The sequence below is a fragment of the Rhyacophila brunnea genome, unplaced genomic scaffold (assembly GCF_057557595.1).
Source record: "Rhyacophila brunnea isolate RB1 unplaced genomic scaffold, BYU_Rbru_1.0 scaffold_34, whole genome shotgun sequence".
NCBI lineage: Eukaryota > Metazoa > Arthropoda > Insecta > Trichoptera > Rhyacophilidae > Rhyacophila > Rhyacophila brunnea.
This window is the reverse complement of record NW_028233006.1, coordinates 270,434-297,229: the sequence shown is the minus strand read 5'-3', so window position 1 is coordinate 297,229 and position 26,796 is coordinate 270,434. Positions and strand designations below refer to the sequence as shown.

The window sequence follows — 26,796 nt, the reverse complement described above, 5'->3', positions numbered from 1 at the left end:
TCAGAGTTTTAGCTGAACAATTATATAATTATGAAAATTAATCACATTCACAAAAAAATTTACATATTTTTTAAACTCATATTTGTTTTGTGATTGGAAGTTTATTTATACCGTCGTTTCACAACTTTTTTAGCCTAAATTTCATAAATATATGATTTCTGGATTTTAATGTCATCATTCATCAGTACATCAAGGAAATTTGAATCGTTGTTAGACCATATTAATCAAGAATTTGCAAATTTGCATCACAAATTATTATTTATTTACCTTAAATCTAAAATTTGATAAACAGTAGGCAATTATCAGTTGGAAATTCATTTATAGCTTGATTTAAATATGTCAAGAGATTACTATTACCACATATTTTTTTATTTAAAAAGGTCTACTAATGTCCGGAACATTGATTAAAAATTTATAATAAATATATACAAGCCTTTTTATCAAGAAACCTTAATTAAAATATATTATGAGTTTAAATTTAACAAGAAATATAAAATTCATGCCATATTATATACGAATATTTTCGGTAAGCAGCTTAAAAGATTTTATATTATGAAATGAGACGGTGACAATTATCATATTACACACATTTTGAAGTACAAATTCATGATATATAAGAAAATGAATTAATTTTGATCAAATATATCAGAGAATTGTAAAATTTTAGGGCATATAAAATTCGATATTTGCCTTATAAGATACAAAAAAGTATAATTTCCGTACTATTTAATAGATGTGGGTTTTTTTTATTTATTTGTTTTTATTGTATTCTTTTGCTTAAATGATATTGATCTATTTATATTATTCTATATCTCTTATAAGGGAATGCATAATATTTAATTTTCAATGATTATAAATTCATATAAGTTTTTATATTATTCAAAGTCATTTGTTCAATTGCATAACCTTGTTTATGAATAGATTCATAAAAGGCTTTAGAAACGGTTCTGGCAGCCAGAGACACATCAAATCCATCTGTATCAATGTATTCAAGCAAAGTCTTATCTCCGACTTTAAGACCAGTCAATAGATTTCCATTTGCAAGTTCATCATGATAATATTGAAGTGAAATCATTTTAGTACCAGCCAAAACCAAATCACTTGCCATTTCCTTCAAGAAAACGATAAATTTATCTTGATCTGTAGAATTCACTATTATTTCATAATTTAAATCTTCAAATCGTGTTAATGTAAGGTATAATTTTTGGACTAGAAATGCTCTATTATCTTCAAATATTGTTCTATCGGATTTAATTTCGACAATTTGCATTAATTTCGATTTTAGATCAAAAAATGGATGATAATCATGTGTTTTTTTGATTTTTTCTATCTTCTTTTTCAGTAAGGCGGTCTTGAGGGTTTCAATGGTCTTAGATGGATCAGTAATCTTCGGTTTTTCTGTAGTCTTAGATGCACCAGTAGTCTTCGGTGTTTCTACTGTCTTGCCATTTTCTGCAGTCTTCGGTGTTTCCACTGTCTTGCCATCTTCTGCAGTCTTCGGTGTTTCTACTGTCTTGCCATTTTCTGCAGTCCTCGGTGTTTCTACTGTCTTGCCATTTTCTGCAGTCCTCAGTGTTTCTACTGTCTTGCCATTTTCTACAGTCTTGGGATTGTCGCCTCTAGAAGATGATTTAAAAGAGTCTCTAAAAAAAATAAAAACCCCAAAAGTTAGTAATATTCCAGAGAATAATAATATTCCTTTTTTAGTGTTTTGCGTCTTATTCAACATCTCAAATTCTACTTAAAGGAGGAGGGAGATTTAAAAATTTTAATAAATAAGAAAAATGATAACGCATTTGCAGATGTTAAAAAATTATAGAAAAACCACATGCATAATTATTTTCTGTGTACATTAAAATTTAAGCCTAGACCATTAAATTTTATACCATGTGATTTTAATATGTTTATCTATCAGTATGAGTGTGCCATCACGTACCTTTTTTATTTATAGATTCTTAAAATACCACTGCTCTCTCCTTTTTTTTAATTTGAAAAATTCAGTAAAAAGCCAACGATACAAAAAATTCTAAAGATAATTTTCAACTATTCAACTAAAAATCATGATAATAAAAAAAAAACTTTAATTAAAAGAATCGTTAATTACGATAAAAAAAAAACTTGTGTAAAATTTTGAGTTCAATTCAAAATGCTGTTAGTTTGCTTCATTAATGCATTGAAATTATATATATTCTTATCTTCACATTTTTAAGTAAATTAGGAAGTGGTTGTATAAGACGCCGAAAACGCGTCCGAACATTGAATTTAGCCTTGTCCCTTCAGCAAAGATATGGAAAAGTGTAGAGTGTATCATAATTAACCAGTAACAGACTTGGATAGAATCTCATTCCTCTTCCAAATCAATCACCGCCTTGTAAAACAGCCTAATCCACGGTGATAAAACTGGCAACGGAAAATCTAAATGACAAAAGCCTGTGTTACATCAATAAGCAAAATTTACTATTACTAATAAGCGAACGTCTTAAAAAGAAGATAAATACGGGTAAATAAATAAAAATTAATCAAATTCATTCCAAATTTGAAAAAATTAATCTTTAACTGTGCTTATCGAGAGATTGTAAAGATTCTGAAACATAAAGAATTTTCAATCTTATCAATTCTAAATAGAAATCTAAATTTTGATTGAACGATTTGAACTAACTAAATTACATCAAAAACCAATAAATAAATAACAGGCCAATAGCATTCTTGAACATTGATTAAGATGCGTTAATCTATTGGTCATAACAATCAAAACGCAGCTGATATCTTTTATTTGTTTACATCTACACTTTTTGTGATTTGTTTGATTATTATGTTTATAATTTGTAAGTAATCTAATAATAATAAAAAGTAAAAGCCTACAACAGAGAAATCTACACTTTTTGTGATTTGTTTGATTATTATGTTTATAATTTGTAAGTAATCGAATAATAATAAGAAGTAAAAGCCTACGACAGAGAATCAAACACGAATTAATTCTGATTTTCTTGGTAATATAAAATTTTATTAAAAAAAAATGCACTCCTACAACAGAGAAGCAAACACAAATTCAATAATGTAGTCATGGTAGTTAAAAATTGATATTAGATACAAGGAAAGATTCCACACAATATAATGATACTTTTCTATAAATTATTATTTTTATCAATAATAACATTTGGTTTGTAATATTCAAATTAAATCTCATTTTTATATCAGATTTAAAGTGAATGTTTTTGCCTGTTTAATTTGTTTTATAATTTTTTAGCGATATTCTGATTTTACTTCCAATTTAAAAAAATAATTCAAACAAAAATACAGAACCATATTGTCATGATTGATAAATAACTATTCAAAAAAATCAATTTATTGAAGAATTGATTGAATGTTCATGAGAATGTAAGAAAATTGATTTTAGTTTTAAATATTTCAAATTACGTCATGTTTTAAATTTAAAGGAAATATTAAAATCAATTTTGATTCTATTATCGCAAATTAAAACATATACAAATGTATATGAAATATTAAAATCAATTTCGATTCAAAACCGCAAATTGAAATATACTTGCGCTATCTTTTAAAATAGCTATTTGTTTTTAAATAAATAAAAATACACCTCTTGATTTACATACATAATAAATATTTTATCAATAGGATTATATTTTGCAATTTCTTTAAATCACACTAGAAATCAAAAAATAAATTGGAATCTTAATTGATAAATTATGTCGTCCCAAATTGATGATAATTGAGTGGTCTAATATTCAGCCTTGGATATTTAGATTGATTACTGCTGGTCCGAATTCTGCCAACGCAGAGAGTATTAAGAAAATTACAAACGAGTGATTAATACCATCTCCCTGGCAAAGAATACTGCAAGCTCCTTTAAGCCAATCTGACCTTAACGAAAGTATATAGCTCTAAGCATAAACAAGATTGTCGCGCTCAAAAATTGATTGTGGCTCTTAAACAACTTGTGTCAATTTACGAACGCGTGTAAAGGTAATAAATCCAGTATTTGTATGATAAGGATGTTTCCTGTAACGGTGACTTGATTGTCGCTGTTAACATCGTTAATATATCTATGTTCATATAATTATTCTATCATTATTAAAAATTTTAATTTTCCGTATAATTAGATCCTTAAAGATATTTTTTGTGTTTCCATAAATACCACTAACAAATAACTTGGTTTGATTAAAAAAATACAAATGTTTTTGGTTTTTACTTTTATAACTATTTCTGTTTATTAGTTTATTTGCAATTATAATTTTTTATGCGATAACTTAATAATTTTTATTTTGTTTATTTGTAAAGACCATCTTGCTATTTTTATACTTAATAACAGCAAAAACATCTAATAAACTTATATAGTAGTGAAATCGCCATTGTATTATTTTATTTGTGCATCGATTGGCGTTGGAAATTGTAATCTTTATTAATATCTCTAGGTCATAAGTCTCATATCTAAGCTCAATCGATCATTTGATAGTAGATGAACATGAAATTACAAATACAGTAAATCTTCAATAAACTTATATAGTAATGAAATCACTTTGGTTTATTTTAGTTGTGCATCGATTGGTGTTGGAAATTGGAATCTTTATTAATATCTCTTTGTCATAAGTCTCATATCCAAGTTCAATCGATCATTTGATAGTAGATTAACATGAAATTACAAATACAGTACATCTTCAATAAACTTATATAGTAATGAAAGACATGATTCGCAATAATGTAATATATATTATTTAAATGTCTATATTTTTTAAAAAAATTAAATTTGATAAACCATCATCTACCAAGACATTATATGTGAAATTTAATATTTTCACGCTATCTATCACTTTAACGCTTTTTATTTTTCATAAATTATTATTTTAGATAATGACAGAAAAAATAGTTCTACTTTTTTTTATTTAAACAATATTAATATTGAAATTAGCTGTAATTAGAAAAAAGTACCGACAAAAGTTGAAATATATACTTTATAATTCTAAAACGAAGCAATAAATATAATTATAAGTGAGATCACTTGCTTATTTAGGATTATAGCCATACACTGTTTTAAAAGATCATTTGTTAAAATTCAAAAAAAAGTACAAACTAAGCTTTAATATAGAATTAAAGGTGCCGTGTACCAAAATTAGAAAAATTTTATATTTTTATTTTCAAGAAAATTTTAATTAAGAGACTAAACAATGCAAGTATTCACCTCTGAAAAGAAAACACTTTCAATCACACAAAAATTATAATTTTAAAACTAAAAAAAGTAGTTTACAAGATTTACATGTTCATATATTATCAAAAATACAAATTGTACTTACAACTTCTAAATATGTAACATGAACGAAATCAATGGACCTGATAAATATATAATAGCCAATTTCATGCCTTAAATTTCCAGAAAATACATATTTTGTTACAGGTAGGAGGTCTTAAATTTTTAAAGGTTTGCATGTTGAACTATTATACCTAGATATGGTAGAAACTGATAGGTATCAAATATTGTCGTACAATTTGTTGTTTATTTATACAACTTAGAATCTGGTAAATGGGGTAAGATTTCTAGAAATATAGCTTTTAGGTATTCATAAACATCTTTATTGAACTTTCAAATTCATTATACAATGAATGTTCATAGATTAAATTAGCAATATAATGAACATAATTGGTTTTTACAAGTAATATAAGTCCAATTCAAAGAAAAGATTATATTTTAGTATATTTATACGGTATTTTTTTGGAAATTTGTCATTTGAAATTTTAAAGTATATCAAGATATTAATTCATTCTATGGTAGTTAAAACTAATAACATAACAAACCTTAGCTTAAGTATTAAAAAAAGAACCGATAATCTTGCATATATAAAGTCTGATGATAGTTGAAAAGCCATTTAGTTATATAATTTTTTCTAAATATTCGTTTATTATGTAGTTTTTAATTTAATGTTTAGGGTTTTATAGAATTTATCTACAAAAATTGAAATTTGCAAGAATATACAACATTCATAGATATTAGAGCCCCTCAAACATCCATATATATGTTATATTAATATTTAATACATTATGGGAAAAAAAATTTTTCCTTGGGTTTATAGCACCCTAAGATGTGGCTTTAAAAAAATATAATCGATTCTAACAAGTCACTCTGGTGGTAATTGTTTTTGCTTGCTAAATTTTTTACTTATTACTTTAGAAATAATAAAAAAACGAGAATAAATTATGAAAAAAGTATAAAAACACTTTGAGCAGAGACAACAAAAGAAATAATATTTATATACTGTTTGGATAAATAGCCCCATAAGTTTTAAAGCGAGTGAACTGCTGTAAGCAAGGTTTCTAGAAAATTTCTTTATATATATTTTCCAATTCTCAATAAATCTCACTAAAATATAGTAAAGAGAATTAAGCTATGTCAATGCCTATTACGCGCTGAGAAAATCTTATAGCGCTCCTGAAATCATATTTTATAATTAAACAATAAAAAGTAAGATTTAAAATTAAGATAGCAAAAAGAGCGACTACAATTGATTTATTTGCACTAAATAAATAATATTATGGGTGTTTTAATGCTATTTCGTACGAAAAATACAATTTTAGTTATTTTATATGATTTACTCTGGTTATCGGAGTTTCGGGGAGAAGTTAGAGAAATAAACACACAATTTACTGTTAAAAACAATTTCATATTATGCTGAAATGCTAATATTAATTTTATAATTTTAATTGATGTTGAATAATATAAACCATTTGATTTTGGTGTTTTATCATAAAACTATTTGCCATGGTGTTAAGCTTGTGAATAAGGAATTTAATTTTTTTTAAAAATTGCACTAAATAAACTTACAGTGTATTTTTTCAAGGATACTAAAAAGAAGTGAACAAGGAGGCATTTTGGTAATTATCCGAAACAATTTTTGATCATGATAAACAAAAAAGTTGTCTTTTTTATTATTATATTGGGCTTTAAATTTAAAGATTAGCTTTTTCCCATATAAATATTTATTTTTACCTATGTTCAAAGTTTAGTACTTTTTGACGTATCAAAAAAGGGAGAAATGTATTTTTTATGCGGTGGCAAATTGAGTATCATATTTGTGGCGAACTCAATTGGAGATTAATAATTTCTAATTTTCTATTATTGATTCTAACATATCAATATGGTGTCATAATTTGTTCGTCATGATAATATAACAGTAGCTATTGACACAAGAAATCGCACTATATTTCTTAGTGTTTTTTTGCCATTATCATAATTTCGAGACTAATGCTTTCATCTGGTCTAGTTTAATGATCATGAATTTTTGTTTAAATCACATAACCCTACCAAGAAATATGCAATGTTGTTATTTATATCCTATAAAACTTTTCGATAATTTATAAATATTTTGCACATACTAATTTATGATTAAATATTTGACGATTTTCATTTTAAATCCAAAAAAATGCAATACAAAGAAATAAATCGGTAATAATTTTTTTAAATACTAATTATGTATTTTAAAAAAAACTGTTAACTATCTAAAAGCTTAATATATGCTTGAAATATAATTCGAATGAGTCAAAACACACAATCTATGGCATGATCTAATGTTCTACACACACATGAAAGAAGACAAATTCTAAAACTATTATTATACACAGCAATTGACATCGCAAAAGATGCAAAACCCACAAAAATCTATTATATATAAACAAATATAAAAAAATCTCATGTGTTAAAACCGATAATATACTTACATATGCTTTTAAATTTCTCTTCTATAGTCAAAGATTCTTTTATTTGAAGTAGTCAAATAAAAAGTCATATAAAAATGAATAAAATCACATTTTTTTCAATTAAACACAATTCAAACATTATTACATGCAATGCAAAAGAAAATAAGAATATTACTTTTATTAATACGAGTTCAGTCACATTAAATTTTAGAAAGCTAAAATATTTTTTTCATATTCATGGTCTTCCACTTACAGGTAAAACACATTTTTCATGCTAGAAAAAAATTTTATCTGTGGCTATATAAAGTTTTTATTTTGTGTAAATATGATATTTTTGATGTACACACTGTTTATCAGCTAAAAATATATCTTTTATTAAATTTATCTTGTATGGTTTTCCATAAATCAATATAATTATATAATTTGGGTCTCTTGTATAAAATACTAGAAATTTTAACTAAATAGTTTACCTGATATTTATCTATATGCACATCTAGCATATTTCTTTACCCACTGATATCTTTTTAAGAAATTTATAGGCATTATTAAGATAAAGCTCTATAAAAAAAAATGTAATCAATTTCTAAAGGCTTTTTATAAAAAAATATTTTACAATAATAAAATATCAATATAAATAAATAAAAATCTTCAATTTGAAAGGCATGAATTCTATCTGAAGTCTTGTTAAAAGAGATTTTTATTTTTTTTATCTAGCATCTAAAGTACATATTTTCAATATTGATTGTTAATTCAACAAATTGGATTCTAAAGAACAAACATTTTATAAAATTAAGTTTTCTATAATATTAATTATATTTAATACATCTGCCAAATATTTATAATCTTAATTTATCTAAGAATTCTTTAAGTAAATAGCACAGTCGCGGAACACGATTCAAGCCCCTTCAAATAAATTACATGCGTAGAACAAAAAAATTGTAGAAAGTAAACAACCTCGAAATAATTTTTATGAATGTATATAAAATTTAATGGTAAAAAACACATTTTTTATTTTTTTATTTTGTTTATTTATTGTCATAATGATGACTAATATGATATTTATCATGAATATTTTAGATAACACCTTGTAAATTTGTTCAATTATATGCCTCAATCGGATTTTAACAAAATAGTGAATATATGAAATAAAAAATAGTTCATAGATAAAACACCTGCAAGTTCTTTTTCCAGTTTCCTGTTTCTAATCTCATAGTTAAGAACTAGTACTAGACAAGTAATGGGTAAAAAAGAAAGTGCTACACTACCAATTGTTTTATATGGGATGATTATCTTTTCATATCCATTTTTGCGAAACATATATATTAAGGTAATTCCGTTGTTCAAAAGAATATTTTGGATTTGTGACGAAATTGTTGCATGGGCAGCCATTTTAAACATTCCACTGTTTGATGCTGCGATTCCCGTTATGATATCCGGTATGCATTTTCCAATACTCAATAGATGTATACAGATGGATTGGTTTGTTATTTCGGCTTTTTTAGACAGAATAATAATTTTCACCATTGTGTTGATTGATAAGATTGTTATATACATGCAACTGGTAAAGAACGAGTACATGTATTCTATTACTGGTAGCTTTCTTGATCTGATTATAAGAAAGAGTGATATACCTAGGAAAGAGCACATTAATATGCAAATGTAAAAAATATAATTTTCCATTATCCCCAGAAAAACCAATTTAATCATTAAAAAGTTAATGACCGGTGAAAAAAGACCCGCAAAAGATCTAGACACAATCTTTTTATTAGCTCTTCTGTGTAATATCGTAAAATCAAAAAATAATTCAATGGGTATTCTTACTAATTTAAGGAGGATATTTTTGATTGTAAAAGTCGTTTTTGGTCTAGCCAAATTTTCCTGGAAATCTGATTCCAATAAAAAATCTAGATTCTCATCGATATTAAGATTGCTATGGTTGATTATCGAAAACTGGCTTCTAGAAGTTTGTATATTATTGATTACATTTTCAGAATGTCTAATATTATTTGGAGTTTCTTGCACATGTCCGATGATGGAATGTGCGTCATGTGAATCATAAGCATTTATTATATAATAATTCGGCTCTTGATTTACTTGATCTCGCAAAGAATTAATGGTATTATCTACCCCACTATGGGCACTCAAAATATTTTCACTTAAACCAGAATTATTATTGATTATTCTTCCATTCGTAAAATTTCTTTGAGGTGGTAATTGAATTTCTGACGTTTCATTTATATTCGTTTGTTGATTTAAATTACTACTTATTTGAAAAATATGCTCTTCTGGATCATCTTGTACTTCAATCGAGTCTGTATGCAAAGAAGCTCTGTAATATGAAAATATTAGAAACATTATATAAACAAATATCATGATATAGCTTATTTCGAAAGTTACCGCACTGAAAATAATTATTCCCAATAAAAAAGAGAATGCACCCAATAATGAGAATATATTTTTGTAAAATGGTTCACTGTCTAAATATAGTTTTCTAGTGCTAAATATTATCACCATGGATAGTGAAATTGTAATTCCAACTATAATAGTTCCCAGTGTTGTGATCAAAAGAAGACCCAGAGCCTCATCATTATTTGGTTCAAGCTCATCTACAATCCAGAAATTAGAAAAAAGATGATGCATAGTATTTCCCATATTTAAAAGAAGAATACTTGAAATACCTGTGCACAATTTGAATCTCTTTGAGATTTTAGAAACAACAGGAACATAGTATATCTTGGCAATATAGAAGCATACTAATAAATTTACAAAACATGAAATCGTGATATATGGTGTGATTAGAATTTCTGGTATCAGCGAATTAGGAAATTTTGTGTTCATTTTTAGAAAAATAAGGGGACACTTATGCATAATGATAGTGTAATTGATTTAAATTAATCATGTAGATTCAATGATAAATAAAATTTTAATTTACCTAAAAATAAACAAATAAAAATTGCCTAGAACTTCAAATTTCGAGATTAAAAACATTGAATTGAATAATTTAAACACCTATGACTTTTATTCTTAATATTTAATAGCGAAGATCTCATTTTTAAACTGGAAATCACTATGAAAAAAAATCATGATGGTAAAACATCAATATTACATGAGATTTTGCAATTTAGTTTCAATTTCCAATTTATAATTTTTTATTGCAGAACTATGGTTTGTTGTGCCACTTTCTGATATTATGACGGGACGGTTCACCCTTTAAATCATATTTTATAGCAATCTACATCGTATTAGTCTTCATATTCAACATATTTTATAAATTTAATGGTTTTTAATTGTATTTATACAGACTTCATGTGTTTTATATAGCATAGCTGCCTTTGCAAAATCTAATTTACCTAGAAACCATCGCGTTTCTTTAAGTAAAATTATTAATTTCTGCCTATTCTCTACAATTTTGAATATAAATATATAAAGAATCTATCGAAAATCATATCTCTATAGATACTACGAGTGAAATAATTTTCTATTTTATAACAAAATAAATTAATATGATCATAAACACACTGTTTTTTACGGTATAATAATGGTAAATATAGCTTTTCTATAAATTGCACTCTATTCGTAAAAATATCGATAACTACACAAAGAAATGTATTATTCATTTATAGATATTTGAAACTATGGATTAAAGAGCAAAGGTGTCATATAAGCTAATACTAGTATGTCATGCAAATATAAAGGTAAATTATACCTTATACACATTATGTATTTTACTAAATTTTTATGTAACAACGAATTTTAGTTACTAATTGTTCAAAAAAATCAAAAAGCGGTGATAATTGTAAAATAATACAGAACAATTATATTGAATAGAAAATAAATTCGCTTCATAGAATCGATGAAATTATTTTATCATAAACTTGGATAGGTTACAGACGAAATAAAAGGATTTTTTGTTTTAGAATCCAAGATCATTCATGGGTTATCTATTTCATGATGGGATAGAGAATTCAAAGATTAAAACTACCAAGAAAACAAATAGACGATCGTATTGACTACGAAATCGTGACATAAATAAATTGTACTTTCAATATTTCATTTATCATGTTGATTGAAAATATTTTATTTTCATGGTTGTAATTTATTTTAATGTCATGAGTATCCCTTTTTAACACCAACCCAAAAATGATCAATCTATTGAATAATATATTGTGTTGTTCATATAAAAACTAATACCAGAACATATAATTTTTTTTTATAATAACAGAATACCAAAAAAATACATAAAACAAAATAATAATTATAAATTTTCAGTTTAGAGGTATTTTAACGAGAATTATTCATGCAATATTTAATCGAAGAACATTCTTATATATGCTAATTTTCCTAGTTTCAATTTTTAAAAAATTCAAACTTAAATATATTCTCTGATTTTTACTTAAATATCTCAAATAATTACTACAAAATTAAGCATGTGTATTCCTCTACGTCTTATATGTGCTAAGTTTTATTATAATATTGCTTAAAAGCAATATCTATAAATTAGTGATAAAATTAGCGTCTTTCTTTCGATATGCAAAAAAGATGATGAAAATTAAAAAAAACGAGCTGCATATTTTTTTGTTTATTTTTTTGTTAGAATCAATATATCTTAAGGTTAGATTTCTTTCAACTCTCTATTGATGATACTTTTATTCCAGATTTTAAAGCCACATATCATATTTTAATTGTAGAGTACACTATAATTTTTATTTGTTCTTAAAATTAAATTAAAACGACCTGAAAAATTAAATATGTTCTAACTTTAAACTAGTTCATGAAACAATTACGTAAAAAAAAAGGATATCGAATTCACAAACCAGATCAGTGTTTTATAATCCCTGGGATTTAAAAAACTCCTTTATTATATGTCTCGAAAAAAAGGATAGGTATTTAGGAAGACTTCGAATAGAACAAATTGGTCGGATGAAAAGCACGTTATGTAAACGAAATATCATCTTAACTGGGCTCAAAAGCAAAAAATAAAAATTTGGTGATGGTTATAGCCCATATCAGAGATTAGGTAGGACGGATTAAATTATCTTAAAATGTAAATAAAAAGTAATCTCGGTTCTAAATTGTCAATGAATGCACTTTTTTTTAATTTTTTATTTATTAAACACCAACAAGAATATTAATAAAAAAAGCAAGTCATAAATCAAAACTATATAACCAATAAAAAACAGTTTTTTATAGAAAAACAAACGCAAAAAAAAAGATATAAAAAATTTTTACACTTGTATAAAAAACAGCATCTACGATCTTTTAAATAACAGTATAAGCGATTTAGTGTCTTTCAATTGTGAATTGATCAGATATATTGTATATTATAAAGTTTTAGATTTGTATTATTTGTCTAAAATCCATTCTTAAGCAAAAAAAATTAAATAAAAATTGCGTGTTTCTTAAACCTTAACAAACAGAAAAACAGGTCAAAATTAAAATAGCAATTTTAGGTAAAATATATAGTATATAAGAGCTGTAATATTTATAATGCTATACCACGGGCTTTTAGTTGTTTTAGATTCAAAACACATGTAATTGATATAGAGATTCTCAAAATTTGCCTTTTACATATTTCAAAAGGACAAAATACTAGAATTTGACCACCTCAAATATGTAAGCCACATTATAGAAATTGGATTTCCGAAAGTAGAATTTTAAGATATTCAATTCATTTATATATTTATGAACAAAAATAAACATTGTGTTTTCTATAGATTAGCTACATTTGGGTGTCTTTATGTCCATTAAAAACAGTTTATAGCCTTTTTTGTTGTAAATATAAACTTTTAGGTATTTGAAATCTATGAAGGCGTTTAATAGATCATTATTCTTACACTATTTGTTGTTTCAATGCATTACATAGGATTTAAATTTACATATGGTCATATCTGTTAACACCATAAAAATTATGTAAATTATAATATACAATAGAAATGGTGCACCTTGTTTTCGAGCAAATGTTTATCTAAATAAAAAGCGCTGCTTTTTTATATTAATCAATAGAATAGTTAAAAAAAAAGCAAAATCATTCGTATGCAAATTATTTTATTTTTGTACACTTAAAAATTTTTAAGTAGAATAATGATAGCTCAAGTTCTTTTATTAAAACAACAAAAAATGCTTAAAAAGCAAAAAAAAGCCGAAAAACAATTTTAACAGTACAAATTTTTATAATGCTATATTCGGATACTTTAGAATCGTATTTCATATATGGAAAACTAATCGATAATCTTTAATAATAAAAAAAATAAGCTTAAATAATAATAAAAATCGGAAATAATTAAAATTTATGCTATTTATTTGTTACATCTGATATAACAAACGCTTTTTTACAGTATAAAGCCGAAAAAGTATAACTATATAAAATAATTAATCCCATTTTCTTAATATATTATATTCTATCAATTCAAAAATAACTACTTATTAACATATATACGTTAAGAAATACAACAAAATCACATTAGTTTGTGATGATAGTTACATATACAGCCATAAAATATTTTAACTATTATGTAGCAAACCTTTCACTATATTTATATGATATATCTACAAGTTGAATATTTTATTCATACATAATAGAGCTTTACCAGTGATAATATCTACCTGCTGATTATTTTTTCAATGAAAAACATTGATTAAAAATCAAAAATATTTAAAGGACTAATATGATGTTTCCAAAAAATTTTTTCTCATATAATATTTCTCCATGGTAATCTGATTATAGCACATCTTTGTATAAATATTTGACCCCATAAAGCTGTGGATATCGAAAATAGTGGTCCATGAAAGCAAGCATTAGGCTGAGTATATTAGTTTTACTAAATTTGCGAATAGAAATCTCTATTGCAAACTAAAAATATTTAACAAATTTAATCTTAAATTATAAACTTTTTCGCACCTGTTGCATTATTGATATCTTAATTTAATAGCGTAAAAAATTAAAAATTTACATGCAATTTTTTGCATGTAAATCGATGATTTTGGGATTCTTAGACTGGATAAGAATATATTCCCTATACAGTAACATATAAAATGTGCACTTATATAAATACTTTATATAAAAAAAAATTTATGTAATCTTTAATTTTTATCATGAAATATATGTTTGACTCAACTTACTGTCTTATTTTATCATATAATATATAAGCACAATTGTTAAAAAAATAGTAATTACAAAAATAAAAAACTATTTTTATGTTAAATGAATTAGTTACTATCACATTAATGTATTTGTGCAACTCACGGATATATTCTTTCTTATTATGAACTCCCTGCACATATCCATATAAATATTATGACAGCAAAAAATTTTATATCATTATTTAAACTGACTTCCATAAAATAATATATTTCATACGAAATGAAAAACAAGAACCGTGATTTCTTGCATTTATTTTACGACATTTATGTACCAAATACGTAAAATATTCAGCGTTATAATTTTTCAATCCATATTTAGAAGACTACTAATTTTAAGCCCATGAACATTCCATTACAGTTTTGCTTCTAGCAGTCTAGATGTTATTTTTTCATATTGTTATCTGAAACGAACTAGCATAAAATAACTAATGAAGACTTTATGCTTTACAATAGACTCTTATAAACAATGAAATTTGAAAAAATACATTTTTTGATTTTATTTTCTATTTTTCGCACATAATAAATTTATCTCTTGATCTATTTAAAGTACAAAATCACAATTTAATAATTTGCAAAAGTACTTTGATCAAATATACATGCATTAGAATTGGGTAATTCTGTGACTAATTAAGGCGTTAGAACTATTTGAAATTTGGTTTTATGTACTGGCACATCTAATGATATTTATATATTTGTACAAATAGTCTGGGCTATTTTAGTCATATACTAGAGAATAAAAAGACATTATTATACCAAATAAAGTCGAATTATTACATAAAGGATTGTATATTATGCAGAAAATACTTTGAAAGGCACATATTTTCATGCCAATTTACATAAATAGAGCAGTCAATGAAGATAGATTATGGTAAAGTTTTAAAGATGCATTAAGTTGTTGGGTAATGTTCCCAATAGGCTTTCTATGTCTCAGCAGATTTCACAATAAAAATAAGAAACTTAAACAGCAAATAAATATATTTTATATAGCGGAAAAAAATATAATAATTCTTATTATCCCGAGTCATTTTTGTATTTATTATCTTTTTTTATACAATAAAAGCATATTTTTGTATTTGGTGACTAATATCATGAAATTTATTACAATAATAAGTCATAAAACAATAATCACATCTAATGATCCCGCAAAAAAAAACATAAAAACTATTCATACTAGCAAGAGATACCAATGTTATATAAATTTCCGAAATTATCCATATGTCAAGCAAATATTACTCAACAAATAAAATCTTAAATAAGAAATATATTTTAAGAGTTTTATAGCCTAATATTTAGGCTGAATAACGAATATCCCCTGCTGTATAAAATCAAATTAAACGTAAGAAAAATGAAAAATGGTTATTGATATCAAACAAAAACATTATAAATTTGAATGATCGATTCTATACAGAAGCAAGCACAAAAACATGATATAATAACCACTGAGAGTAATTGTTATATATTTTATAAATGATAAATATTGATTCTATAAATTCAACTAAAAAGTGAATTTCATCTTTCGAGTTAATTTTAAGGTTAACCGGGTGATTGGAACAAATACTATGTTGGATTAAAGTAGTTTCTGGTTCTAAATTTCAATTAGAGAGATAAATTAAAAAAGAATCAAATTTTGAAATAGTATCGCTACACCAAAAAAAAACATTTGATTTTTATTTGTCCTTTAAATTTATAGAAATGCTTATACCATTTTTTGATTTGAAGAAAGCAAATTTAACCTGTAAAAACTAGAACTTTTTATCACAAAAATTGATTATTTTGAATAGTACATCATATAAAACTAAAATCTTCATTATATTTTTGATTTTCTTTTAAAAGATGACTACCATAGACATTTTCTACATACGAATCATATAAGATAAGATTAACCGGAATATCATAAATAATAAGACATCAAAATTTCCTATGATTAAGCTCAGATAATTAAAAGTGGTATAAAAAAAATTTGCATGTATTGAAATCATAATTTAAATAAAAATAAATTGAAGAGCCTTGAAAATGATTCCATCAAGATAACATCATTTGCTTTTGAAAAAAAAATTTACAATTACAGAATCAGAGTAATGTATTGCGATATAATCTGGTTGGCTCATAAAAAATACACTATGATTTATATCAATGATTTGGCAAATACAGCTGAAACTGAGGCGTGTGGATCTTATAAATACCAGAGTAATATACTTTATTGATAAACTTTTGAAGGGGAAGGTATTCAGAGGAAGATTTTTTTGTTTAAACGGAAAGAAGTATTATAGGCTTATACAAGATACTTGAATATACATAAGTAACAAAGGTAGAAAATACATGAAAATATATTGATTATACTTGATCAAAGATTAATATGGTATGTTTATCTAGATGTCTTGACTTTTGCTTGCTCTAAATAATATATTTAAACCACACCCAATATTAAATTCAATTAATTATCTATAAAAAAAGTAATGATTGGCTTCTGAATGTTGTGATTTAAATTTATAATGAATGAAGGGTAATAACATAAAATATTCACATAAATAAGTTTATTTTGTGACCGTAATTTATTTATTTACGACTATGTTTTGTTTGCACAGCTTGTATTTTTCATTAAAACGTATTTTTGCTGTATAGAAATATTCGCTCGATGTTTCTTTGCTTATTTTCAACTTTGCAACTTTTTATTATTTCTGTTCCCCTTTAAGACACATATATGTAATTTTTCCCACAAAAATATTTTTCTGATTCTGTTAGCTTTTATATTTCCTTTTAGTGCTTAGAATATTTTTTAAGCACACGTCTTTGTGGTCAATGCCTCATTGTATTATTGTTGTTCGGCATTTGTGAATTGGATAAAATCCATTTCTACAAATCAAGTAAACCGCTTTTATTTTTCAATGCTATAATACGGAATTTAGAGAGTTCAAAAAGAATAAACTGCGATCGAAATATTTCTGATTATCTTTGTTATCTTTAATCTCCTTTTTATCATTATTTTCCCCTTTCGATTCTAAATTTTCTCTATAAATCTCAAATATCTCAATCCCATTAAAAAGCCACAAGATGAAAATATCAAAGCACAATTTTGGCGTGAATCGCTCATGTATTTATTTACTTTCTACTATAACTATTTATTATATAATTAGAATCATAATACCTGCCCGCCCTTTGAGTTTAACGAATCGCAAAATATCAGAGCATGAAATGACTTATGAAATAAATAAGAGGATAAAAGAAATCACGCCAACACCACAAAATCACGAAAAAAAATCACAAATCTTAAGCGAACTGGAAATAAAATCAAAAAAGACACCATCACCAAAACAAGCTTATCTGATATCTAGGTTGTACTATACATGCCATGACGATCGGGAATTTGCATATTACGTGCTTACTATGGATACAAACGATCCATTAATTTATTTTCTTAAGGAGTTTCTCAGTCATATAATTTATGCCGAAGAAAAAACAATTGAGTTACAAGATTATCACGATGAGCTTATAAATGGAGATACTTTGAAAAATCTTTATATTGGCAGCGAAAAATTCTTGGAGCTCGTAAAAGAGAATAATTCTAATGTTGGCTTCATTGAAGAGCTACTAGCAAATGAGTTCATACGATCCATTAGATTACATTTTCAGAAAATCCCGGTAGTATATTTACCAGATGGTTACATGAACAAAATCGAATCACTTATGTCTAGACGCAGTGAATAGGATGAAAATTCTGATTCTTCTAACATTACTCATCCTACAACATAATGTCCCATATGCAATAAATATCGTAAAAAAATGAATCATATAAACTACTAAGTTCATTATCTAATTAAATCTACTGCGGAAAATTCTTATTTTTAATACATGTCACGTACACAATTAAAACCAAAGATAAAATATTTCAATGAACAAATTTTATTAATTTTAAAAAAATTTTATAATAATTAAATTTTGAGATAATGTAAAAAAAACGATATTCTAAACTCCAAACAAATGTAAATTTTATTCTAAAGAACTTGCCTAATTTGCAGCCATGGTAGCTATAGGCGTCTTTCCTCTCCGCTTTATTATTTTGCAATAGTGTAAATATATTATTGACATAAACCGAGTTTAATAAAAGATGTGGCTTTTTTTGCATCATATGTGACCTTTTGTGTTATTACACAGACATCTCAAAAATTTTCAGCATTATAAACCAAATGCACAAATATCTTGTTTTCAAAATAGAAATAATCAAGATATGGGTCGTTCATTTTTTTTCTGAAATATTACATGACGGTGTTGTATTTACGTTGCTTAAACTACGGTTGATTTCAAATGTTTTTTATATTCAATTATAAAACGTAGGCATGAATCAAAAAAAAGAAAATTTATTTGATGATGCTGGTTGGAATGTTTAAATTAAATTCAAAAACGTGCTAGCATTTTCGCGGTTCTTTTAATTTCAGCATAGAGGCTTCGATTCGAATGAAAGTAGCCACATAAATTAATTAAAAGTGAATAAACCGCCACAAATTGCGATATAATTTCAGAATCATAGGGTTTTTTTGTACGTAATTAATACCATTAAAATAACTGTGAACACCCAATTTCGCAATAAAATTGGGAATGGGTTTAACAAGTTTTTTTTGTATTTCATGGACTCGGTCTGGTTGAATTTTTGTTAATTTGTGTATTTATATGCCAAAAGTTGTATTTACTTTTAGAATAAGTAAAATTTTGCACGCTTTTGATTTTCTATACAATATATTATTTTTACTTTCAAAAAGTTTAAGAACCCAATAAATATTTTTATTATCAATTAAGCAATATTATAACAATTAAAGGATTATTCATTCTAAACCGAATCTAATATTTAGTTATTAGATTCTTAGAGGTCACAAATTAGAAAATATCGACGATCACTATAACAGTTACATTCCTTATGCTTTTTCGTGATTCACAGAAAATAGTCATTCATGAAGGATAAATTCACTATAAATGTTATATAATAGAAATGAAATGATAATATTTTTTTTGTGCATTCTAGATTTATTAAAATAATTTGGAATTCATGGTGTTTTCCATACTTAACATAAAAAGAGAAAAGTTGATTTAAAATATAATATGGTTAAAACACCTTTTATAGGTATAAATGTAAACAGCCAATATTCTTTACCTAAAGAGTTATCGAAACATTGACTATAATAATATAAAACATAGCACCTGATATCAAGAATAAATTTACCATATTTTCTTTAAATTATTTTATTCTACGTATGTATATGTTGGGGTGTATTTTTTTCTGGTTTATGAATTCTTATCAACACTGGGTAATTAACTAACAACATAAAAAAATGCCAATTTTTATAGTAATTTAAAGCAAAAACATAAATTAGTCTAAATCTTATTTTAGAAATAAGAAAATGTTGAATGAATATGCTTTTATTGTTTTTGAACGCAGCTAAGTTTACCAATGGCTTTAAAAGCTACAAAAATAGTTTTTGTGATTATAACTATAGGTATATGAACTATGGTGAGATAAATACAAATCTATCATATCTATTAGAAAAGATACATGGTTGTGCAAATTCAAAGATTACACCTAGGTATTGTCAAAATTTGTATTCTTTTCTTCCAAAAGACGCCTACAAAAGAATAATTGCGAATTTTTTGAAATAAATTAAAGATCCGCTGATTAACAAGTAAGGTAAAGAAACAAATAATATTACTTTATAGCAAGAAAACAGTGGGTATGGGTGTTCTTGAATACATTATTTAAGATGATGGGACAATGCAAAAATATATGGTTAAGTTTCATTGAGGATATGTCCAATATATCAGATCTTAGCTTTAATTATTATGGTCACAAGAGAATCACTTAGCAAAATATTTGCTATATTTGTTCCGAATGGAATTAAATAAACCCTAAAGAATGCCATTTAGAGGGTGATAGATAATATATGCAGATGGATGAAAATCTTATTATTATAATACGTAAAATAAGTATATACACCATATGTTTGCAACTATCTATAATTTATTACATCCCGATTCACATTTTATGCTCAAAATAAAAAGTCTTAAACAAAAAGCGATGTTCGGAATTAAAAAGGAAAAGGTTTGCTGAAAAAAAGCTTAACGACAATGGTTAAAGGCATGGGTGTTTTTTTGACAATAATAAATATAAAGAGATTTAGCTGCACCAGACTTAATTAAAATCAAGAATAAACTCTTATTGATTTATATAAATATAATATTGATGCCATATTGATTTTCTAAAATTTTAACAAAATAATATATCATATTGATTTTGGATCTTTGTTAAATAAATGATCGGATAAGGAAAGTTTTAGCAAAAAAATCAATTTACTACCATCCAGCAAATAAATAAATATTATATTTTAAAAGATAAGAACTTGAGAAAGGACTATCGAGTATTTAAATTTTATCGGGGAAATGGTTATATCTAAATAAGACACTTTTCATCGGTAAAGAAATTTCAATGGGCAGAGCTGCTATATACAAAATGAAAGTGGTGAATAAGGTGCACTTATCATCAAAAACGTAAACATAAATGCCAATTATGACTTAGACAATCTATTGGGTTGAAGCAGAGAGAAATTTTATGTGTAAAATAAAAGATAAACATCCACATAAAAACTTTCCAGCATCTAATAAAAAATTGATAATTAACATAGCCGGAAATCAATCTGGGTTAAAATGTATATCGCTAAGAAAAAATAAGAAGAAAGAACTGTTTTATGCTGGATATAAATATGTTCTTTGGAGAAAAATCAAAATAATAACACTTTGGAGAAGCATATAAAAAAGTAGACCACCTAAAAAGAAGATGTAGAAAAATACTTGGCTTGGCTATACATGTTGCAAGACGAAGTTCCGGGATGCCAGCACTTATCTGCTCAATTAAATAAGAGTTTTAAAAATCGAGTAAAAAATTAAAAAACACTGATAAAAGAATATATAGAACAGGAAACAGAGAAATTAAGGTTATTACATAATTACAACGAATAAAAAATTAGAAAACACTGATTAAAGAATTAATAGAACAGAAAACAGAGAAATTAAGGTTATTACATAATTACAACGGATAAAAAATTATCACATAGTAGATCAGCCATATTCGCCGTCAATAAGAAGAAGAGCTTGTTCCAGATAATTGGAAAAAGTGTATTTATAATCTGACCAATGCTGTAAATAAGAAAATACGATATAATATAAAATGAATCTTTATTATTTACAAATGTAGAACTCAAATAATGCAGTACATAATAACTTGATGAGGTGCTTTAAAAATACCATAAGTCGTATATTAAGGAGTTGGGAATGTCAACTGAAGCAGAAGCGAACTTATAAACAAAGGGATTATGTAATAAACAGTAACTAATAAGTCTTGTGAGAAGAAGATGCATCGAATAAGATTGACCAGATGACTCAATGGAAATAATATCAGCGCAATCTGTTCTATATAGCCATCATAAGTTTTGCATGAATAATTATAAAAAGTTAAAAATCCAATTGGCGCATAATTAAAATCAAAACAACTACGACCTTAAAGTAACAGATTCAATAAAATTCAATCGAATATTTTTTAGTATGTTAATTATTTTTTATATTTAAATTGTTATTAAGTAAGTATAGGGTGGTATGGTTGAGTGGTTTACAAGTCGGACCCCAGTGTGATGGGTCGAAGGTTCCACTTCCACCCATCCACTTATTTCCGAAACGAATTTACTCTAAAGAGAAACACCAAAGGGGGCGGCCAATGAATAATAAAAAAAACCAAAAAACACTCACACTCCATGAGAAATAGATGGTTGCTGTGTAAGTCGTTGAGCCTTGCCTATAGTATGGAAAAAGATCCCACACCTTTTAGCAAGGATATAGGCAGTGTAGAGTGTGGTTGTAACTTGTAACTCTTAGGGATGAACAGTAGACAGAATCTCATTCCCTCCACATAATGACTGCCGCCTATGAAAAAGGGCCTAATCCACGGCAATTACGCGTGAAAAGAAGTGAAGGGGGAGTCCCACGGAGATACGCAGGAGTTAAGCAATAGTTCCTATTAATATAAAGCGAACTTCCTAAAAAGTAATAGAAGTAAAACATAAATAAATATAGTAAATTCGATTAGTATTTTAAAAATCACTAAGTTCAACCCATTTTAACATGTTTTTATTTAATTTGTTTATTTTCGGCTGGCCTCGGGTATTTCAGATTTTTTATAGAGATTAATTTTCTCACAGGCCAAGGTTATATAAAATTGTTTCAAAAGTGGGCCTATATTATCCAAAAATATCTTTTTATTCTTTTTGAATTTCAACAACTCTGTTTCAAAACCTTCACTACCAGAATCTTTAACGCCTTTCGATTCATAAAAAATATATTTTGTGCCTGTTTTTATGACTATTGGGTGGATGATAAATGCGTGGCTTTCACAATCAATCATATATTTAGGTATTGAAAGTCCCTGCTCACTCAGATAATGATAAAATTGTTGCAAAAATTTTGTGCGAGGCTCAATCTTGAAAAACTTTGTAAACAATTCCAAATTCTTGATTTCTGTCTTGTCCTGCCCAGAAATCAACGCATTGATTTGTATATAATCGTCAACGGAAATCAACGCATCTTTGTAATCCAAAAAAACCCCTTGTGTGCATTTATCATTAACTATAAAAAAATCATATTTGTGTTTAAAATACGTATTATTATCGATCCATTGTGAACCATCATGTTCTGTAATTTCTACTTCAGCTATTTTAGCTAATATTAACTGTACCCTCTCGTTTTGACATTCAGAAATTATTTTAGAAATGGTTCCTTTGTTAGCGTAGTATCCGTTTTTCTTTTTCGGTTTTAAACAATAAAATAATTTACTGTTCAGCTGTTCGAATATCTCTGGTTCACTAATGATTTGTTGTATAGTAATGTTTATTTCTTCAAGTTTTTCATTCAATTCTTTACTTTCTAATACCTCATCGTCAAAATTGAAATTTTCAGAATCATTTCTTTTTATTAAAGAAGGTTCATCATTGCTTAAAAAGTTTCTTAATTTCTCTATTTGATCAGTGGAAATTTTTATTTCGCTTGGAATAAAGTCGAGTTCGCTTGCTGCAAAATAATCTTCTTCTTTCATTCCATTATTTTTTATAATGCTTTTATTTATCTTTAATGATTTAGGAACTTTCGAAATTGTTTTCTTATTGTCGTTTATTATTTCTCGTTCTTTGGAAGATACATTATTATCAATCCCTTCGGGTAATTTTATTATTTTCCCATCGGGTATAGGTATATTCGCATTCACTGAGATTTTCAAATTTTTTAGTTTTTCAGCTTCCTCTTCTAGTTCTTTAGCTTTCATTTCTATACCCGTAAATTGTGCTTGTTCTGCTTTCTTTTTTAATTCATTTGCCTTCGTTCTTAGCAAGACTATTTCAAAGGTTGCCTGTTCTATTATTTCTTGTTTCAGTAGTTTAGGTTCTTCTGCTTCAATTACCTTTTCTAACCTTACTAATTCCAGCTTTAAATTTTCTAGATTTTTCATTTGATCATTCCAAACTTTTAATAACTCGCTTTTCAATTTTTCTAATTTATTTGCTTCCTCTTCTAATTTTAGTTTCACTTTTGCTAAAAATTCGAGATCAAGTATTGATTGTTCTATTATATCCTGTTCCATTGTTTTTTGATGTGGTCTTGTTCCGTCTTGGTTTTCATGTTCTATTCTTTCCCCTTCTTCTTCAATTAACTTATTAAGTCGTTCATATTTCAGATTCAGCTGTTTTTTATTTTCTAAATTTATATTTATATCTTTGATAATTTTTGCAAACTCACTTGATCCTCCACTTTCTAATTTTTCTTTTTGTTCCTGTTCCTGTTGATTTGATGGATCTTCAATATTCGCCTTTTGTAGTCGCTTCGCTTCCGCTTCTAGTTGTATCGCTTTTAGTTTTAGTTGTTTAGCTTCCTCTTCTATATTCGTATTTTGTAGTTGTTTCCCCTTTTCTTCTAGACTATACGCTTCCTCTTCTAGTACTTTCAGTTCTACCATTGCCAGTTTTAGTATGCTCTGTTGCATTCGTTTCTGTTCTAGTAGTTTTGTTTCCTTCTTCATTTCTTGTTCTAGCCGTTGAAGATAACCTTTATAATGGTGAAGTTCCTGTTCCTTTTCTTGTTGCTCTTTTTTTAGTCGCTCTTTTCTTAGTCGTTCTTTTTCTAGTCGCTCTCTTTCTTGTTGCTCTTTCCTTAGTCGCTCTTTTTCTAGTCGCTCTTTTTCTAGTCTTTCTTTTTCTAGTCTTTCTTTTTCTAGTCTTTCTTTTTCTAGTCGCTCTTTTTCTAGTCGCTCTTTTTCTAGTCTTTCTTTTTCCAGTTGCTCTTTTTCCAGTCTTTCTTTCCTTAGTCGCTCTTTTTCTAGTCTTTCTTTTTCCAGTTGCTCTTTTTCCAGTCTTTCTTTTTCTAGTCTTTCTTTTTCTAGTCTTTCTTTTTCTAGTCGCTCTTTTTCCAGTCGCTCTTTTTCTAGTCGCTCTTTTTCTAGTCGCTCTTTCCTTAGTCGCTCTTTTTCTAGTCTTTCTTTTTCCAGTTGCTCTTTTTCCAGTTGCTCTCTTTCTTGTTGCTCTTTTTCCAGTCTTTCTTTTTCTAGTCTTTCTTTTTCCAGTTGCTCTTTTTCCAGTTGCTCTTTCCTTAGTCGCTCTTTTTCCAGTTGCTCTTTTTCTAGTCGCTCTCTTTCTTGTTGCTCTTTCCTTAGTCGCTCTTTTTCTAGTCGCTCTTTTTCTAGTCGCTCTTTTTCTAGTCGCTCTTTTTCTAGTCGCTCTTTTTCTAGTCGCTCTTTTTCCAGTCTTGTTTTTTCCAGTTGCTCTTTTTCTAGTCTTTCTTTTTCCAGTCTTTCTTTTTCTAGTCTTTCTTTTTCTAGTCTTTCTTTTTCTTGTTTCTCTTTTTCTTGTTTCTCTTTTTCTTGTTTCTCTTTTTCTAGTTTTAGATCTTCAGCGTTCATTTCGATTTTCGAACTGTCGCTTGGTGTAATATTTAACTCATCTGTAGGCGTGTTTTTCAATCCATCTTTTTCTTTTACGTTTCTTTTTTTAAATATGCAAGCTCCAGTTAGACAACCAAATGCTGTAAGCATACCAATGAATGTGTAAATTTTGGGACGATTTTTTATAAATTTTAGATTCATGATTTGATGGGTAAATTTATTATTTATTTAAAGTAGATTTAATCATTATTTCTTTACAACAACCAATTACATTCCAGATGACTAAAATAGAAAATTTAAAAATCAGATTATATTCAATAAATATACATCGAATTTTGATTTCTGATAATAGAAGTTTCAAAATAATGATGTCTAATAACTATCAATTTCTATTTTTGTTAACAATTTTTATATTTGAACTTTAAGTTGATTTTTTTGTTGATCGATTGAATTCTTAAATATTTTTGGTCTTTTGCATGATTTTCGTAATGTTTTAATTATGAATATAATTTTATTGAAAATACGTCTTTGGAGAATTTTCATACCAAACAATTTTTCTAAAACTTTTATAGTTCAATTATGTCACACTAAAAATAATGCTCTTTTAATTCAGAATTCTTTTAGGAGTATAAAAATGATCCGTGATGATCTATTTTATAAAAAATGATTATCTAACGATTGCTCATATTTTAATCATTATCGAAAGCGGAGATCTTTAATATAAGATTAAGAACCGTAATCTTTATATTTCTTTGTAATGGTGGTACAATAAAATCAAAAATTGTAATAAGAATAATAAATCGCCATAAAAACTATGAATCGCATTCATTATATATATTATTCTTAGTTTTAAAAGAAAATCGTGATAGAAATAAAAAATCGCTATAAAAACTATGAATCGCATTCATTATATATATTATTCATATAATAAAATAAAAATACAAGGATACACTCGAAAAATATTTTCATTTCATTAAATTTTGTTTTTATGATTTTAAACT

General features: G+C 26.3%; 1 protein-coding gene across 1 annotated transcript; it reads right to left on the bottom strand.

Annotated features, from left to right (window-relative positions):
- On the bottom strand, nt 1-25,945 carry LOC147067678 (uncharacterized). Its single transcript, XM_085953449.1, has 3 exons — nt 24,843-25,945; nt 1,349-1,643; nt 1-12 (listed from the first exon to the last, which is right to left on the bottom strand). Exons 1-3 carry the CDS (start codon nt 25,943-25,945, stop codon nt 1-3), a joined length of 1,410 nt encoding a protein of 469 aa, XP_085809575.1.
- Nucleotides 25,946-26,796: the final 851 nt, after the last annotated feature.

Coding starts and splice junctions, on each gene's coding strand:
- LOC147067678 (XM_085953449.1), bottom strand. CDS start 25,945: ATGCTTACAGCATTTGGTTGTCTAACTGGAGCTTGCATATTTAAAAAA. Junction 1,644..24,842: donor AAAGTACTAGAAGAGGAAGC/GTATAGTCTAGA, acceptor TATTTTTTTTAG/AGACTCTTTTAAATCATCTT.